This window comes from Poecilia mexicana, unplaced genomic scaffold (genome assembly GCF_051168715.1).
Source record: "Poecilia mexicana isolate PSO_F unplaced genomic scaffold, ASM5116871v1 scaffold_12, whole genome shotgun sequence".
Taxonomy (NCBI): domain Eukaryota; kingdom Metazoa; phylum Chordata; class Actinopteri; order Cyprinodontiformes; family Poeciliidae; genus Poecilia; species Poecilia mexicana.
In genome coordinates this window covers 28,819,852-28,839,049 of record NW_028263381.1, presented here as the reverse complement: position 1 = coordinate 28,839,049, position 19,198 = coordinate 28,819,852, and the positions used below count along the sequence as shown (strand labels likewise).

Genomic DNA, 19,198 nt, shown 5'->3' with positions numbered 1-19,198 from the left:
ATGGGTCCCTCTGAATCTAAGCATTTTTGGAAATTTTAATTGATATCCAGCACTACTTCCTTTTGCCCTTCACATTAGGTAATTAATATTTGTTGCCATAAAATAGTATAACCATTTTTCATAAGTAGGAAGTAAATAAAAAACTGCTGTAATTGTGTAAAAAAAAACAATAAGAAGGAGTATTAAAGTTTAAATGCACTATGTATTTATCTATTTTTTCATTTCAAAAAGACACTGTTCATCACCGTAATCTTGTTTTTCATTACCGCAACAGGTCTAAAATTACGCGGTAATGAAAGTTGTGCATTACGGTAATGAGTGAAATTCGCATGAGATAGCTTAAAATGGTAGCATGCCATGGTGAGTCAGCTAAAAAATTTTCACCTACAATACAAATTCCCTGATATCTTCTCTACAGAAAAATATCTAATCATTTACTTTTTAAGCACATGAGGTAATGCACATTACGGTAATGATCGCCTATGGTGTGCGAATAGGCGTATGCAAGGAGAAACATAACAATTATCATAATCAAAATATGTCAAACAATCTTATTTTTTAGCCATATTTTGTCTTCTCTTCTTTGTGGTACATTATGGGTCAAAATAACTCAATTTTAAAAAATTCTATAAATTTAACAGGACTTCGAACAAGGTGCTACGGTAATGAGTTTTGCACCTCTGGACACTCACTTTTATTAAAATATATTTTATTATTTAATAGGAAATCATTAGATATTACAATATTGAGCTAGTTTACATTATTTTACACAAGTTGGTAGTATTTTTTTATAAACCAGCTTGAATAATTACAATGATAAATTGAGGTGAAAGCATTTTTTTTTACTGTGGACGCATTACGGTAATGAATTTCTGACTCTAAAATTAGTTAAAAAACATTTAAAAAAATATTTTGGTAACTAACAATTAACTGTGCCAAATATTAGAAATGATGATTGTTCAAATAAAAGTGAATTATTTTTAATTTTCATGAGTATGACTTTAAAATCTTCTTAGACATTCAAATGACTGGGTTCGTGAGAATCACCCATATAACAGATTGGTGAGAATCCTGTCACCTCTGTGCACGTACAGTCGTAGGCAAAGACAAGTTTATTCAGAGTCTTTCAAATTTGTCTTGTCCTTGTCTGTGAGGGTTTTCAGTATCTGAATCAGTGTCTGATTAAAGCCTTTGTCTTGACCATTTCCCTGAGGGTGGTATGGGGAAGTCTTTGGTCCTGCCGTACTGCAATATTTGGAGAGCTGAGAGAAGAGTTGGTTTTCAAACTCGCCACCTTGGTCATGGTGGGTCCATGCTGGGAACCTAAATCTTAGTGCATAATCATTGAATATTTTGTCAGCTACCGTTTTTCCAGATTTTGATGTTGTAGGTTGTAGGGTTGTAGGTGCGAATCGTGTGAAATGGGCCACAATCACAAGTATGTATTCATAGCCACCTTTACACCTATCTAGATGAAGAAAGTCCACTGACACAAGTTCAAAGGGCTGTGTGGTGACTATGTTTACAAGGGGAGCCCTTGTCTCACGGCTAGGTCTTTTTCTGTTTCAGACAGGTGCATTTCATTACATACTGTTCTATTTCACGCTGCATGTAGGGCCAGGAAAAAATGATCCCTGATCAATGACACTGTCCCATCGGTGCCCTGATGGCCCATCTGATTGTGTAGGTCATTTAGGACCCTTGCTTTTTGTTCTGGAAGAACCAATTGCTTCCTGTGGGCAGTTCTTCTCCAAAGCACCCCATATTCATCCAACTCCAATTGCCCTTACTAAACACTGACCCTGTGGCCCCAGCCTGTTTAGTTCATGTCGTGGGGGTCTCACTCCAGACAATTTGGACTGCAACACCACCTCAATAAGTGAATCATCTTTTTGATCTTGGGGCTAATGAAACAGAGTTCCCCTGAGTGTCTAGTATACTGTAAATAGAGGTAGGCATAGGCCAGGAGGCATTTGGCTAAAACTGTCTCTGCTCCCATTACAGTCGCTCCTACAGCATCATAAGATATCTCCTCCGTGCACCCAGCCATCAAGTTCTCAATGGCATCCGAGACAAGCCATCAGCATCAATGTTTTTTTTGGCCTGGACAATATTTAACTGTGAAATTAAAGTTGGCGAGATCTGCAACCCATCTACTCCCTGTGGCATTCAGCTTTGCAGTTGACAACACATAGGTTAAGGCTGTAGTTCCCAAACTTTTTCTCCTAGGCCCCCCCAGTGGTTTCGAAACTATTTCTGGGCCCTCCTATGGCTTACAAATAGCTTGTCTGATTGAACGATGTGTGCGAGCGAAGGGGGTGGGGGGTGGATTCATAGAAAAACTCCCTGTTATACTCAGCCCCTGCTGGGGGGTGGGGGAGGGAGTTAACTTTTGGGGGGGCAAAATGAATAGCTGAACATAAACAACACCAGTAGCCTACAAACTACTTGTAGGCTACTGGTGCTTAAGGTGCTGTACTGATATTAGCTAGCTAGTCATCTTTTAGCTAACCTTACATGCATCCAACAGCATTATTCAACAGTCTGTTGGGGGGGGAAACTGTGAAAAGTTCTTTGCGTTTTGCTGGTTTGCTGCCATGATTCTAACACACCTGCATAGCTCTGCACAGCAGTAGCAGGTCTCATTCACTGCCGTACAGGTTTAAACCCAGCGCGAGCGTCGTAGCGCTCATGTTGCTTTTAAAGGCGGTTCGGAGAAACGGGTTACCACATGTTAACAACGGATTAAACAGTTTTAACTGCTGATAAATGTGACAGAGGACACAGATATGGGAAGTGCGGAAGCCCCTACTGTATCAAATTGACAGAGGAATAATAGAGAGTTGGCCATTCTAAGGTAAAAATCCAGCGCATAGTGTTTTTTTTTCATCCAGACGGCTTTCCGCACACCCCTTGCAATGGCACGGCGCCGCCCTTTGGGGGCGCACCCCACAGTTTGGGAACCTCTGGGTTAAGGGGTTGTTGTCACTGTAAACGGTGAAAAACAGGCCATAGTACAAATAATCACGAAATTTCTCTGTGATCGCCCATTTAAGATCAAGAAATTCTAATTTGCCTTAATGGAGATTGTAATTTTTTTCTGATGCTGACGTGTTCGTGATCCATATGCAATAATGCACAACTTCTCGTTTTATTTTTGATACAGTACGGCTCCAAGGCCCTTACTGGATGCGTCCGTATGAAGAACAAATGGGAGAGAAAAATCTGGAAATGCCAATTTGGGTGGCTGAGTCAGACAATTTATCAGTTGCTCAAGAACTTGTTGGTGACTGTCCATTCAATTGAAGTGTGGGATGGCACTACTTTTGCATTCTTGCAGTTTTGTGACTTCATCCCCTTACTGAACGACTGGTTCTGATCTTTAATTAGCCCCTTGGTTAGGGGGCAGCAATGCGGGAGAAATCTCTGATGTACTGACGGTAGTAACTTAACAGTCCCAAAATTTGCCTTAACTCACCGACTGTTTTTGGTTCTTTGTCTGTCTTTTAAAACCTGGACAGCTGCAGTGTCAGAAGGATCTATCTTATTTCCCTCTGCTGATACAATCCTTCCGAGGTAGCGGATTTCAGTCTTAAACGGCTCACATTTGCTGGGTTTTAGTTTTATTCCATGTTGTCTGAGTCTTTGCAAAACGTTTCGAACATCATTAACATGACTTTCAAATGTTTTACTAAAAACTAGTGTACCATCTAAATATGGTACACAAATATATGTGCCATATTTAGATCACACACTAGTTTTTAGTATCTAACTGCGTGACAAAATATTGTCACGAAGCCCTTCTAGGCACTCTTCCATGCAGTGTTGGAAGGCTGCTGGGGCATTCATGAGCCCAAATGGAATCCTACCCCATTCATATATCCCCCCATGACGTAACAAAAGCTATCAAGTGCTTACTCTCTTTCGCCATGAACCCCTGGTGGTACGCCTTTCCCTGGTCAAGCAATGAGAACATGGTGTTGCCACCAAGTCCATCCATAATATCCTGAACTCTTGGGATTGGCTGTCGATCAGGGTAAGTTTTCCGATTTAGTTCTCTGTAGTCGATGCACAAACGCAACGAACCACACTTTTTCCTAACACAAACACTGGGTGACGTGTAGGATGAGTGAGACTTCTCAAATGAAAAACTACCTAATGCTCCTTTTCCACCGGCTCTACTTCAACAACCCGGCTCGGCACGGCTCTGTTTCGGAGTGACCTCGTTTCCACCAGCCCACTTGGCTCTGTTGCAGGGTACCGCCTCCTGGTGGCGGGGGGTATAGCACCCCGCCTCAAGGAGCTACGTGCTGTGCTTCGTTACATGCGACTTAACGCGAGTTGTTGTTTTTCTGATACAAAAGAAGAAGAGAGAGCTGAGCTATTTTTTTTATAGCCTGATTGAGATTTTTCTGAGACTAAAAGAAAATGTGACAGTGGGAGGAATGCTCCGATTTGGTAGGAGGAGCTGATCTCCGCCTTGCAGCGGCAGGAAAGCAGGTGGCTCAGACGGTTCAGGTAAGCTAACGATGATTTTTGTATTGAACTACGACAAAACATGAAATAGTGCCGAATACACATGAGCTAATGTCAGTCAGGGTGTTGCAGATAACTTAGTGGTTACAGATAACTGTAACCACTAATTAAGGTTACATGTTTTGGACACATTTTATCCCTTTCTTACATTGAAGATTCTACAGGAAGACAGATAAACAGTGAGTGAATAGAATGATGATGTATAAACTAGAAACTAACATGATTTGTATTTAGGGTTCTTGTTAATAGCAACCCTGAAAATAATGTCAAAATGTTTGGTTTGCTGAATAACGTATTCAGTTTCGGATGGCTTCATTGGTAATCTACAATGTTAAGTTCAATGAAATTTTTATGTAATATAATGTTATTTTCACTCTGGCTAAAGCTCCTCATATTTTGGGAGGATTGTATTAGGAGTTTGATGCCTTATAAACTACAGCATATACAATAATGTGTGGAGTGAGCAGAAATAGAGACTTTGTTCACTGAGACACAACAACTTTTATTTTTCTGTTTGTCTCAATTCACCATGGAGCTCTGCCATATCTGCTGGTAGCTGCTTCCTCCTGAAGGAGATCCTGTTGTTCTGATGGTTCTCCTCATCATTCTCCATCATGTCAGCCATGTTGCTCTCCTTCTGCTCACTGGGAAAAGTAATCGGATGTTATAGCTTATAGCACATAAATGTAGATAAAAGAGTTACTAATGTGGAAGTTACATACACATAAGGAATTATTTACCATCCGACCATACAGAATTATAAATAACTGGAATAGTGTAAATTAAAGACAAAATGTAATTTCTTGTAAGTTTTAGACCTATGCATGCATACAGCCATGGATAAAATACCACTATCGTTTTCTTCAGGTTTATTGCTCATTCTACAATTACTAATTCATAATTTGATTAGAGAACTGATATCTAGCCATTTTACAATGGGATGTCATAATATGTTTTATTATCTCGCAACGGGGGAAACTCAGATGCAACAGCAAAATGAGAAACAATCGAAGCACGTAGATTCACGCAAAGATAAGAAACAATCGAAGGTAAAATGCTGTACAATATTGAGTTATTTATAACTTGTAATGTGCAACCGAGTGTCTTCAGAAAATGTGCATGTTGTTTGAGCAATAAAAATAAAGCAGACTTTGTGTTTTAAAAAACACGACAACAATCAAACAAAAACGGAAGTTTTGTTCCGTTTTGTTGGATCGTTTACACGAAAATGTTCTAATTACGATCTGTGTTTACACAGTAACGGCACACATCGAAAACGTGTAATGCTCTCGCTGCGCCTAGTTGGTGCTAGGTTCTTTAAAACTGAGTGCGCATGTGTTTAAAAAAAAAGTTTTACTTGAAGGCATGTGAATTTGTGTTTCCCTATCAGATACCGTTCTCCCATAGATTTGGAGAAAACACGCATTGTGTGCGTCTGATTAGGGCGCATGCAGTTGGAAAAAGTGGGATAACTTTGCTGCAACACCTTGTTTGAGCTTTCACGGTGTCCGTAGCGGCCCCCGGACCGGAAGCTGTTTATTGTTTTTACCTTGGAATGGCCAACAGTCTGTTATTCCTATATAAATTTGATCAAATAGGAGCTCCCGCCCTTCCCATATCCGTGTCCTCTGTCACCTTTTCCAGCAGTTAAAACAGTTTAATCCGTTGCTAACAAGTTGTAACCTGTTTTTCCGAGCCGCCTTCAAACGCCCCCCAAAATAAGTCGATGCCCCCCCTGTTAAACTCGTCTGGAGACAGGGCTGGTCCGTAGTTTTCTAGATAAGAGGCTGAACAAACAGCCGTGTATTTTGCCACCTGGGCGGTGGAGCGCTGAAGAGACGCTGAGGGAACCGTATCTGATGGGAAAACAGTAACACCAGTATTGTGAGTAGTTTCTTCTTTTTCCGTGGATTGTAGGAAGCAGCTATGTTTTGCGTCACACTATGCATGAGCTGGGGATTCTCTGGAAGAAAAGATTCGTTTTCTCGGCTTACACGACAACGGAAAACGGTACGTTTCAGAAACATCGCACTCTGGAACCCGTTTTCAATCTGTGCCGTTGTCAGAGAAAACATTCGGTGGTTTCGTGTAAATGCGCACTACAAACGCAACAAAACTCTTCCGTTTTCCCCCGAAATCGTTGTCGTGTAAACGGGGCCTAAAATACAGGGCCGGGCCCCGTTGAAAAGGGCTGGTGGAAACGCATTTAAAGCGAGCCAAGCCGGCCGAGTAGAGCCAGTGGAAAAGGGGCATAACTGATTTCAATTAGGTAGTTTTTCATTTTATCATACAAGGGTTTAGGAACACACGTGTAGGTACGAGCAACAGGTTCAGAATCTTTCAGCTTAATTTTTAACTGTAGTTTCTCTATACAGCCAATATCACGGTCTGATTGGGAGAAAGAATCTGACTCCTCCCTTAGCATCTCACGTACGACCTGTCTTTGAGTCTCATTCAGGTGACTGAGATCAATTGGTGGATCCCAGGGTTCTGTGGAAGCGTCATCTTTGGTATGGTGGTCTGTATCTGATTTACAGAAGCAGACAAATGTGAATCGTGCTTAGACTGAATGGATACACTGATGTGACTGACTGTGCTGTGCCTATAACTACTCTTTTTGTTAGTGTAATGTCACGTTCAGTGGGGTTTTGTACACTAAGGATAACATTGGGCCGGGCACCTCTGTGTACCTGAAATAGTGTGTCACAAAACTGAAGTCCCTCTGGCCACAGTGGGTTTTCATCTGGCTCAAACACTAGAGTGGTGTCCTCTTTGAAAGGTCCAACATTTATTCTGCATTTTACTTGAACAGTACTACGGCTTAGTACACTCATTTTCTGACATGCTGTTTTAACTAGATACTCACTTGTTCGCTCTCCACTCACCGCTTTAATGAAAGCTTCTTCATTCCCTTTTTTCAGATTTGGGAAAGCCATGTTCACTGTTTTTAGAAGTTCCTCTTTCTCTTCATAGTTCATTTCTTTCTGTCTGTTAGTAATAATGCGTTCAATAACATTAAAATCTATTATGGGATGGGGAAGATGACTCCCTCTCATAACAAGCATTGGAACATGAAACTCTTCAGGATCAGCTGCTAGTTTAAACAGTACTTCTACCCATCCTATGTATGCCATTTATGTGCCATTAGCAGCCTCAAGTTGCAGGGAATCACCTGGGTTAATTTCTGCTATGTCTCGAAGTTTAACATCCGGGATGTTCCCCGCTTTCCATGCTTCATCAACTGCAGAGACCTGCGAACCAGTATCTCAGAGCGCCTGTGTTTTCTTCTGCTCTAGAAAGCAGCTAACAAGACACTTCTTACCAACCAGGTCAACTAATGTAGTCTTTCTTTGATAGTGTGTTTTTCTTTTTCCCTGTCATAGTTGTGCATAGATGTATGTTTTCAGAAGTTTTTTCAGTGTTTGTGGGTGGCTTACAGGTCTCTTTATGTTCTGGCCAATGACTCTCCTGGCACTCCTTGGAACAGTAGAGTACTCCTTTGCACACTGAACACTGTCCAAACACTGAACACTGTTCAAACATTTGGCATCCTTCCATTCCTCCACAATTGGCACATCTTTGGGACGTTTTGGTGGATGTGGGAACTACCTGTCCCTCTGGGGCAACCCTCCCTCGTTTAAAGGGTGTTCTCTTGCAGTGGTGGGCGTGCGTCGATATCCTCTACATCCAGCTTGGAAATGTTCGCTGCTTCCACACCTGTAACAGTGCTGGCAGAAATTTTCTCCCTGCAGCTGACATGCAAGGCACCTTGGTCGGGGGCGCGGCACTGGGTATCTTTGTGGTGCAAATCTCTGTTGAAATTGAGTAGTTCCTCTAATTTACCTTGGATCATAGATGCCTTGATACCCTGCAGAAGTCCTCTCTGATAATGAACAGCTGCACCCTCTGTGCTCCAGGGAACAACCTGTGGGGTAGCATAAGCCCTGTGGTAGGAAAAACCATATTCTGCTTCTTGAAACACATCAGTTTGCAATTTAGTTTTATCTTCATTGTTGTAAATGGACTCTCTGGTTTGTGCAACTTCAGTTTTGAGATCTTTGAGCAAAACCATATCTGCTTTGATTTCTTTCAGGTCAGCACATCTCAGGGGAGTGCAGCAACATTTTGGTGTTCCCCATGTCTTCTTTCATTATTTGAATCATTAGACTGAACTGCGTGCACACTGGTAGACCTTTGTGTTGTGTTCTTCTGCTTATCCTGTCTCTCTTTGTCATTAGCACAGGCAATATTAAGAACCTCAAGGAGCAGCTCATCTGAAGTACTTGATTTCGACAATTGAGGCTGGAGATCAGCCTTCGTTATCACTCTAAAGGCCTGTGAGAACCGTGTACATGAACATTCTTTGCACTAATGCAGGATGGTACTTGAGGCCAGACTCAGACTCTTGTGAAGCGAACAATATTTTTTGGCGTAAGTCCATTGCTCTGATCACAAAATTCTGTGCTGTCTCCCTGCTGCTCTGCACTTCTGTGGTAAGTTGTTTATGTAACTCAGTTGCGCTTCTCTCTTGATAATGTGAACGAAGAATTCTCCTAAGAGTGGGAAGGGAGAGGTCACTCTTTCCTTCCAAGTAGCTGTGCAGTTGTAGGCCAGGAACCATTACCCTGATAACAGCATCCACTATCTCTGATTCAGGGTAACCTTTGCTAAGACCATTGTCTATTTGGCGGGCCAAACTGGAAAATGTTAACCTGTCCTTTTGTCCAGGGTCGCCAATTTGACCTGAAATCTTAAATTCTTTTTTCTATGGGAGGTTGTTTTCATGGGTATGGGAAGCCTGAGCAAACACCGTTTTAATGTTCTTTGTATTTTTGTCTGCCAGGGTTTTCATTTCAGTTTCTTTCTGTTGAACTGAGTTTTAGTTGTTCCAGTTCTCTGCTTAATTTCTCCTCTTCCTCATTTTCTTTTTCTGCTGTGTCTGCACTGATTTTATCATGTCCATTAAACTCAGCAAAGCTGACATTCCTTCATCCTCTAATTGTCTCAGTTCATCACTTTCAATATACTTGCTGATCAGCGAAACAGGAATATTACAAGTTTTGCCTGCAATATTTTCTTTGCGTGTTCCTGAAATTCCAAGGAAATCACATTTCGATCAGCGGGTCACTGGTAAGTTGGAAGAGTGCTCCTTTAATCTCAAACTGTAGAGTGTCCACTTCTGAATCCATTTTTTTTCATATGCATGTATATTTTTCTTCTAGGTCAGTGGTAAAGTGTGCTGAAGAATAGTGTTTTGCCAGTTACAGCAGAACTGTTGTTTCCTAGTAGCTTTTCTGCATCTCAGAATTTACAGTCCTCTTGGTTGGGCGTCACCTTGCTGTAGCTGCACTCTCCACTGCCTGGGTTTTGATAAAGGGATGGTTGATATGGGGCGTTTTCCTCTGATGTAGGATTCCCGCGCCTCACAATCAATATCCCAGCGGTGCCTCCAAATGTAAAAGCCTGAAGAAGGGAAGAATTTTAATAAAAGAGCCGGACACGGTGCTTCTGCTCCAGCGATTATTATCTAAGGAGGACGTTCCGGTGCTCTTCACTATAGGTAGCGCAAGCGCTAGACTCTCCCTGCTGGTTGAATCTGACCACTGCTTCAGCCAAATCAAACTAGGCAGCCTCTGAAATAACCAAATTTCAATCCATCACATAAAGTTATTAGCTGTTTTCAGTAATCTACTCAGAAAGGTGGATTTTTATTTCCAGCAGACAGGACTTTTTGGGACATGCAGCAATTCAAATAAATGGGATTTTTGTAGGACATCTGAAAACAAACAGAGCCATTTACTTTATAATAACATATAAAGTAAATGTTATTACTTTATATGTAATAACATTGTGAGTCACATTGTGAGGAGTTTTTCGTTCTTTGTTGTGTTAGGTGACCGACGACTAAACAAGAAGAGTTACACAAGATATGAGTGTAATCTGTTTCTCTTGTTGAACTTCAGGAAGACTTACCGTGTCGCAGAGACTTTTTTTATTTTTACTAAAACATCAGGTTGCACTAGGGCAACCTCAGATTTTTTTGGTGTGCACTACTGAGAAATTAGATAACATTTCAACTAAACTGTTCACGCCTTAGAGTCCTGTAGAAATATGTTTACAAAGAAAAGATTTTAAAAAAATTTTGTTTGTTGCAGAATCTGGACTACAGCTTTGTAGCAAAGAAGATGATGGAAGAGAGTGGGATTGAGACAACGCCTCCTGTTAGCCCAACACCTTTATCACCCGCTGCCTCAGCCAGCATTCCACCACTCACCAGTGGTAAGACTTGATTTGTCCAGATTTGCTGTAAGGTTTATTTTGGTAAACGGTGAGGTATTTTTCATAAGGAAAAATGGAGAGGGAACTGCTCTAATCTGTTTATCAGCTCTAATTCTGACATTTTAAAATTGGAACTTTTATTTATTTAAAGAATAGCACCTTGAGATGTACCATCTCATTTTCAAGGGGGTATAGTAAACGATAATGAAAATCATTGTCCCGCCCACCAGGTCAACTCTCCATTTTCACGGTTTAGGACGGTCACCCCATGATTGCCAACTTAGTCACTTTTTTGCTATATTTTACACACACGCGCACACACACACACACACACACACACAAAAATTAGCACTTTAGGTTTTTTAAAGATCGGTGATTGGCCAGAAAATTACGGTGGCCCTGAGGTGCAACCCACTTCAACATTAACATAGCAATTACAAATTACAAAAACACAACATTAAGAAAGCACAATTACAAATTCAAAAACACAGAAACATTAACTAATCACTACAATATCTTACAGACAACTGAGGTACCTTAAAGTAACCATGTTTGACCACAGACAAAGAACGACTTGTCTTGCCAACTTGCCAACTTCTAGGTAACCATGGCAACAATAAACAAATGGCAAACGTGCCCATTAGAGGTTTCTCATTGCCTCTCCCTCTTTAGAAAAACTACACAGTATAAAAAAGAGTTAGCTAAGCTAAGAAAATAATCAGAGTAGTTAACTGGGCCAATTTAGTTACAAAGGAAATATTTCTTGGTTGTTTAGAAGTTTGTTTCACTACAGAAAAGCAAAATAATGGCCACAAAGTCAAGAAATTCTGCTTGTAAATTTAGGTTATTATATTTGCCTGTGAAAGGCAGTGGGTCCACTTCCTGTGAAAAGACAGTGGGTCACTGTTAAACAGTTGAAACTAGTCCATGCAGCACATTCTCACCACTGCCACTTTCAAGATGGCAGCGACGTAAGTAGGACTCAGCATATACGTCAGAGGTTCCCAATCTGTGGGGCGCGCCCTCTAGGGGGGGTCGCCATGCCGGGAAGCCGTCTGGATGAAAAAAAAAAAAAAAAAAAGAAACATGAACGTTGTATGCGCTCGGTTTTTACCTTAGAATGGCCAACTCTCTGTTATTCCTATGTCAATTTGATACAGTAGGGGCTTCCACACTTCCCATATCTGTGTCCTCTGTCACTTTTATCAGCAGTTAAAACTGTTTATTCCGTTGTTAACATGTGATAACCTGTTTTTCCGAGCCGCCTTTAAATGCAACATGAGCGCTACGACACTCGCCCTGTGCGGCAGTGAAGGACACCTGCTGCTGCGCAGAGCTATGCAGGTGTGTTAGAATCATGGAAGCAAAACGCAAAGAACCTTTTACAGTTTTCCCCCAAAACTAACCGACTGTTGAGTAATGCTGTTGGATACAGGTAAAGTTAGCTAAAAGATGACTAGCTAATATCAATACGTACCTTAAGCTTAATAAGTAGCCTGTAGGCTACCGATGTTGTCTGTCCAGCTACATACATTCATTTTGCCCCCAAAAAAGTCGATCCGCCCCACCCCCCTCTTTCTTAGAGACAGGGAGTCTCTAAGGGTGTGTTCACACTGCAGCCTGAAGTGACCCAATTCCGATTCTTTTTTTAGGACGTAATGCAACCTGTATCCGATCTTTTCATGGCAGTGTGAACAGCACAGGTCGGATTCTTTTTCGAATGTGGCCCATATCTGATACGTATCCGATTCAAATGCGACCTAATGTCCAGGCCACATTTATCCGAACTGAACGTCACTGATACTCAACAAATCTCACTATTCTGCGTCCTGATACGCGCAAGTGGGAAGAAAAACAACAACCATGACGGACTATAATGAGGATTAAGTTGTTAATATGCTGCTCCGCCCGGACAACAACTTAAAATATGTAAGCTAAGCTCCACCATTAGCCTCCATGTTTACTTCCTCAAACACTGAGCACTTCTTTTTATGGCAGTTGGAAGAACACTGAGAATGCTGACGCTATTGCGCCCTCTAGTGCGCATGCGGGACACTTTCAGGTCGTTTGCCCGTTCAGACTGCAGAGCGCATACAGGTCGCATTTACTGGCAGTGTGAACGGCCCCAGCAAAAAAATCGGAATTGGGTTACTTCAGGCTGCAGTGTGAGCACACCCTAAGAATCCTCCCCCCCACCCTCACACACACCTCATTCAACCAGACAGCTATTTGTAATTCATGGGGGGGCCCAGAAATCACTGATTGGACATGCCTATTGTCCAATCAGTGATTTCTCACATATCTCACTGGAACATACCTCTTCCGTTTTGTTAATGTTGTAGCGTTTTTGTAATTTGTAATTGTGCTTTGTTAATGTGTTTTTGAATTTGTTGAAGTGGTTTGCACTTCAGGGCCTCTGTAGAAAATTGCACCATTGCGTTCTTTTTAAAATGGCGATCTCTCTGTAGAACGGTTGATTACCATAATCAATGTTTATTACAGACAAAATATATTTAGTAGTTATTAACCCTTGTGTTTAGAAATGGGGTCCAACCGACCCCACACACATAAAACTTGTATCATTTGCCTCAGTCCTCTTTAACAAGGGTTAAAAAAACTACTTGAACATCTTGAATATGTCTACATATAACATTGCTAAGGAAGAAAAACTTGACAATGTTCTCTATTCATCCTCTATGTACTGTATTATCCTTCTTCATTTCTATCTTTTTTTATCCATCTCCCTTTTTCTTTCAATTTTTATCAACTGTATCTTTCTCTCTAATTATCAGGTTTATTTCCTTACCAAGCTCAGTTACTCAGGGCGAGTATGTCCCCTCTGACAGCCAAAGCTGGTCAAAACTTTGATTCAATGATGACTGGATTTAGCTGCGTGTCAGGGCAGGACATGACACACTTGAGCTATTTTTGCACACTTTGGACCTTCGCCTGTAGCAGTAGGGAGAGTTACTAGCCGGTGGCTAGTGGCATTTTTAAAAAAATTGCCTTGAACACACGCAAGCAGAGCAGTGACATTACTTTTCTGTGACTTTCGCTGTTTTGTTGCTCTTTCAAGTGTTCTGTTGCGTGTTTCCAGTCACGGAAACCTGCAATCTGGAGAAGAGCCATCCGGTGTCTACTCCAGATTGCATTGTTGGTTGTTCTGCATTTGAAACTGCTGAACCTTTTCCCAGAGGGCAGCAGGGAGAACAAACCATGCTGAGGGTGGAAGGAGTCTTTGATAATCGATTGAGCTCTGGACAAGCGGCGACAATGAGCTATGTCAAGGATGGAAGGAAGCTCGGTCCCAATAATTATCTTTGCTGTCCTTACCACTCTCTCCACACATTGCCAGTCAGAGGTTTTGCATGATCCAAACCAGACAGAGATGCTGTTGGTCAGTATACTCTCTATTGTCCCTCTGTTGAAAGTGGTGAGGATGGGAGGAGGGAGGTTTGCCTGCCAATTGCACAGGTTTTCCTGTGAATAAAAAAGTCTTGAAGACTTGAATAAAAAAAAAAAAATTATAAAATTTTTATCAATGTAAAGCTTATCAAACAATGACAATAGTGTAACACTATTGGTTATTAGCAGTGGTGGAGAAAGTACTCAAAAAATGTACTTAAGTAAAAGTACAAATAAACAGACAAAAATGCACTCAAGTAAAAGTAAAACTACCACATTAACATTTGTACTTAAGTAAAAAAGTGCTGGCTTTTAAAAATACTTAAGTATTAAAAGTAAAAGTACTTGCTGAATGCATTATCTAATCCCTAATACAATATCATTAAGTGAACCGATCGTATTTAATTTTAATACATTAGAAATGTGCAATTTTAATGAACAATGCCACAGATAAAGCATGTTTTCATTATGTTTACTCTGTAGCATAGTTTAGACTTAGATATGTGATTCTATGCATCATAATTTCAGGGATGGAAACATCTTGTCTCCTGTCCTAACATAGCATGAACTTAACTTTTTTTTTGCCACTAGTGGCATTTATTTTTAAAGAAATCCAACAGAAAGGGGATGGAAAGAAGGTGGGTGGGGGAGGACATGCAACCGAGGAGCCACGTAGCAGAGTTGTAGTCAAGACCACCTACCCAAGACCAAGTCAAGACCAGCCCCTGCGCTACGCAACACAAAAACATTAAGTTTTACCTATCAAAGATCCACATTCCCATAAAACACCTAGATATTAAATACTTAGAGCTGAAATAAATTTAATCAGTAAAGATCCGCCCAGAAGAATCTGATCGTTCCTGAATGTCATATCAATGCAGACTTTGGTCACAGCGTTGTCCCATATAAGCGACACCTCAGTCAACACCTCCACACAATAATTCAGCGCATGAGTGACAACTTTTTTTCATCGCAGATGCAACATGTCTCTGTACAGCTAGCTTTGCTAGCATCACGTCCACAGATCTTACCTTTCTTTAAGCTTTCTTTCCAAGTGACGCTAAAAGTTGGACAAAGTCCCCACCATCTGTGTTTAAAATAAGCGCTGCTTATTTTTCATGTTGCCATATCTTATGATTTATGCAGCTCTATTATATTACTGACGATCAGACAGACTTCTCCCGCTCAGAGGAAACCACTGCACATGTCTTGGAGCTCCGCGTGCAAGTAAAGGTGGAGGCATGGGTGACAACAGACACTAAGTCACATCATTGCTCGGATTTTACGGCGCCACCTTAAGACCCTGAACTTCACATTTTAATGGACAAAAAGAGCAACGCGACTTGGATGTAGCGAGTAACGCGACGGTTCTGTAGAAATGTAGTGAAGTAGAAAGTACAGATACTTACTGTAAAATGTAGTGGAGTAAAAGTAGAAAGTATCCATTATTAAATCTACTTAAGTAAAGTACAGATACACGAAAATTGTACTTATGTACAGTAACGAAGTACTTCTACTTCGTTGCTTCCCACCACTGGTTATTAGCAGCCTTTTACTGTAAAAATAAATATTTATGCATACCAAGCTCTTCAGCAGACTTGATTTAGGCTCCACACTGATGCCTTGGCCACACGAGTTGGGAGTAATTTCACATGCCATGCTGTCGACCTGGCAGCATGATGGTTTTCAGCGCACGTCGAGTGCAGCTTCCCTTTAATAAAAGAACTGTCGAGTCATCTCTGTGCATCAGTTGCAGCTAAAATGTATTGTGCAAAGGATGACACATAACTAACATGCTAAGACGCCTTCGGATTCATGATGTATAATCTATAGAATTCTCAATCCTTCATGCACTGTGCCAGCCTTTCTCCGGCTCTCAAAAAAATCTTTTGTATATATTAAGCAGAGAGGAAAAGAGATCTGATTTTTGTCCTTTTTGTTTCAGGTCTCTCAAGTCAGCATTCTTTCTCTGGAGCCAACTCTATCACAAATTGTTCAACTTCCGTCTCCAAATCTCCTCCATCCATTGATTCCCTTCCCCCCTTCAGTAGCTCTTTGACCACGCCATGTTCCATTCTCTCCCAGTTGCCCCCTTCATCAACTCTTGTCTTACCTTTCCCTACCAGTTCTACCTTCCCTCCTGTGGATTCCCCCCCTTTGCCTCCTCTACCTTCTTCTGTTAGTCCTCTCTCAGCAGCTGGTATGGCTGCCCCTCCTGTACACCCACCCATGACGGGCTTCTTTACAAGTGCTGGATACGACATCACACAGGGTCATGCTGGACGAACACCACAGACGCCCTTGATGCCTACATTCTCTAATGCTTCTCCAATGCCAGGTAGGAGCAACACTTCATTGGTATTAGTGTTTAACAATCAATAACTTTAATTGATTAAGATTTTTCCAGTGTTGTGGAAAAACATTAATTGCCAAGCACAGGTGAAAATCACTGACAAGTTTATTTAATACCATGAGCATGATATGAGAGCCACAAGCTCAAAAACTCATGAACAGGTCAGATTACAGCTCCAAGTAAGTCTCGGAGTGGGTTCTGTGTGTACACGGAGATGGCTCAAAGTTGGCACTGACAACCAGCAGACAAAATAACAGTTTTATACCAAGGTGGGGATAACGAATCCAAAACAGTAGAGAGTCTGACTCCTGAGGAGCTGCAGAAGACATCTAACCATGAGTTTCTAGTTTAGCAATATTCATTTGGTGGTGGTTCATAAACACTATGAATAAGAACATAACATAATATGACCATCAGATTATTAGTAATACGTTACCTGTATAATACAAAATTCCACCACATTCCCCTTTTTTGACTATAATAAGATATGGGACTTTTTAATATTTATCACAAATCAATTTTGTTTCCATTCCCAGTGATTTTGTTAAAGGGAATTACTAAATGTTTTTAGGGTGAGAATTGGAACAATGATCCTTTATTTTCAGATATATTCATTGTAAGGACATTGAAAGACTATAAAGACTATAACTGTAAGGAAAGTCACTCAAATAATGTCATGAATTGTCATTGTACAAACGCAACACAGCCCGTCCAAAGAACTCTGCATATACAAAGCAATATATTGACAACATAAAAACACAAACCATGTGGAACACAGGCCTCCCAAGTGAGTGATGCAGCCACCTAGTGGGTACTTTCGTGGGTGACGCAATGTTTGTTCCTTTTCACTGATTGGCTGTGGGCGTGGTCAGACGTAGCAGCAAAGAGAGAAGAAAAATAAACACAGAACACGACACAGAAGTGACGAAAGCTACAAGCAAGCAGTGAACAAAGATGCCAGCTTTTCTTTGCATCGGATTTCAACATTCAGTGGCAACTTGATGGAGCAGTGAGGAATGAATCGTTTTTGTTGACATAGCACAGAGAATGAAAAGCCTACTTAGCCACTTTGGAGCCCGTCGCAGCCCCACAGTGCACACCGACTCAGATGCATGTCAACGCGGCTGCTGCACTCCAGTCAGGTGAGCAGTTTGTACATATATCTGTCTAGATATATGTAGACAGATTCTTTATATCTGTCTACATATTTATGATTGCCTACATACAATCATGAAGGACATGCTGTATTTTTATTGCTCAAACAAAATGCGCATTTTCTGAAGATACTCAGTTGCACATTCTTTGGGGTCGGAGTGTGCTCTTTATAACTGTCTATTGTACACCATGTTGCCCTTCATTTGTTTTTATTTTGTGTTTTGTCTACGTGAATCTATGTGCTTCAATTGTTTCTCATTTTGCTGTTGTTGCACTAGAGTTTCCCCCATTGTGAGATAATAAAACATATGTTCTGTTCTGTGTAATTAAACAGTTATGAACTATTTGTTGTACAGGACATAAAAACACAATAAACCTGAAAATATACATAACATACAGTCATGGTATTTTACCCATGACTATGTCTGCATACAGTCATGGGTAATTACGTTTTGACTTTAATTTATGACTTTCCAGTTATTTATCTCAATGGTAAAAAAGTGTTTGCATACATACAAAGTAATACATCTGTTTTAAATCATTCCTATGTAACTCCACATTAGTAACTCTGTGTTATTTATCAACATTTTTGTGCTATAAGCAATAACGTCTGATTCATTTTTCCAGGGAACAGAAGAAGAGGAACATGGCTGACATGATGGTAAACAATGAGGAGAACCGTCAGAACAACAACTGATCTCCTTCAGGAGGAAGCAGCTACCTGAACTGAAAATGGGAGAGGTCCTTAGAGGAGAGTTGAGGCAAACAAAAGATGAAAAATAAACGCTGTGTCCTCTCAATGAACAAAGTCTCTTATATTCACTCCACACATTATTGTGTATAGCATCAAAGTCCTAATACAATCCTCCCAAAAATGTGAGGAGCTTTAGACAGAGTGAAAATATAATACATATGTATTTCATTGACACTTAACATTATAGATTACCAAATAACGAATCCAAAAGTTAATACATTATTCAGCAAACCAAACATTTTGACATTATTGACAGGGTTGCCATTAACAAGAACCCAATATACCAGTCATGTTTGTTAATTTCTATTTTGTAAGATGGATTTGCATAGAGAAGTGATAACGGCAGGATAGAAGACAGGAACCAAAACGGGAATCAAAGAGGAGATGAACCAAACTTTATAACTTTGTCCCAGGATAGGATCTGTGGTTACAGATTAAAGGTGTTTCCCTCAAAACAAGCATATTTACTCTATAGCCCCATTAAAGACTTTTTTTGACTACTGGCCTTAAACAAAGCTCTACCATTAGAGGTTAGACCCTGGACTCGACATAGGGGGCGGGCTGCAGAGTAAGACAGACACTGGGGGGTGGGGGGTATATAGTAGGAGACAAAGGACTTCAGATCTCACTGGAATTGTCTTTTAGTAACTTGTATGCATGTTTGATGCATAAGTGGATCTCCAAGATATCTTGTACTTTGAATAAATTTTGGTTAA

General features: G+C 40.8%; 1 protein-coding gene across 3 annotated transcripts in view; it reads left to right on the top strand.

Moving 5' to 3' along the window:
- prrc1 (proline-rich coiled-coil 1) overlaps positions 1 to 19,198 on the top strand; it is a 65,526-nt gene that overhangs the window by 18,248 nt on the left and 28,080 nt on the right. For all 3 annotated transcript variants that reach the window (XR_015764948.1, XM_088011314.1, XM_015009217.2), the window contains exons 2-3: positions 10,692 to 10,815; positions 16,166 to 16,558. Coding sequence is in view for 2 of the 3 variants with exons in the window: in XM_088011314.1 (XP_087867440.1) it covers positions 10,722 to 10,815; positions 16,166 to 16,558 (487 nt within the window). In the remaining variant the exon portion in view is untranslated. The remainder of the gene's footprint in view (positions 1 to 10,691; positions 10,816 to 16,165; positions 16,559 to 19,198) is intronic.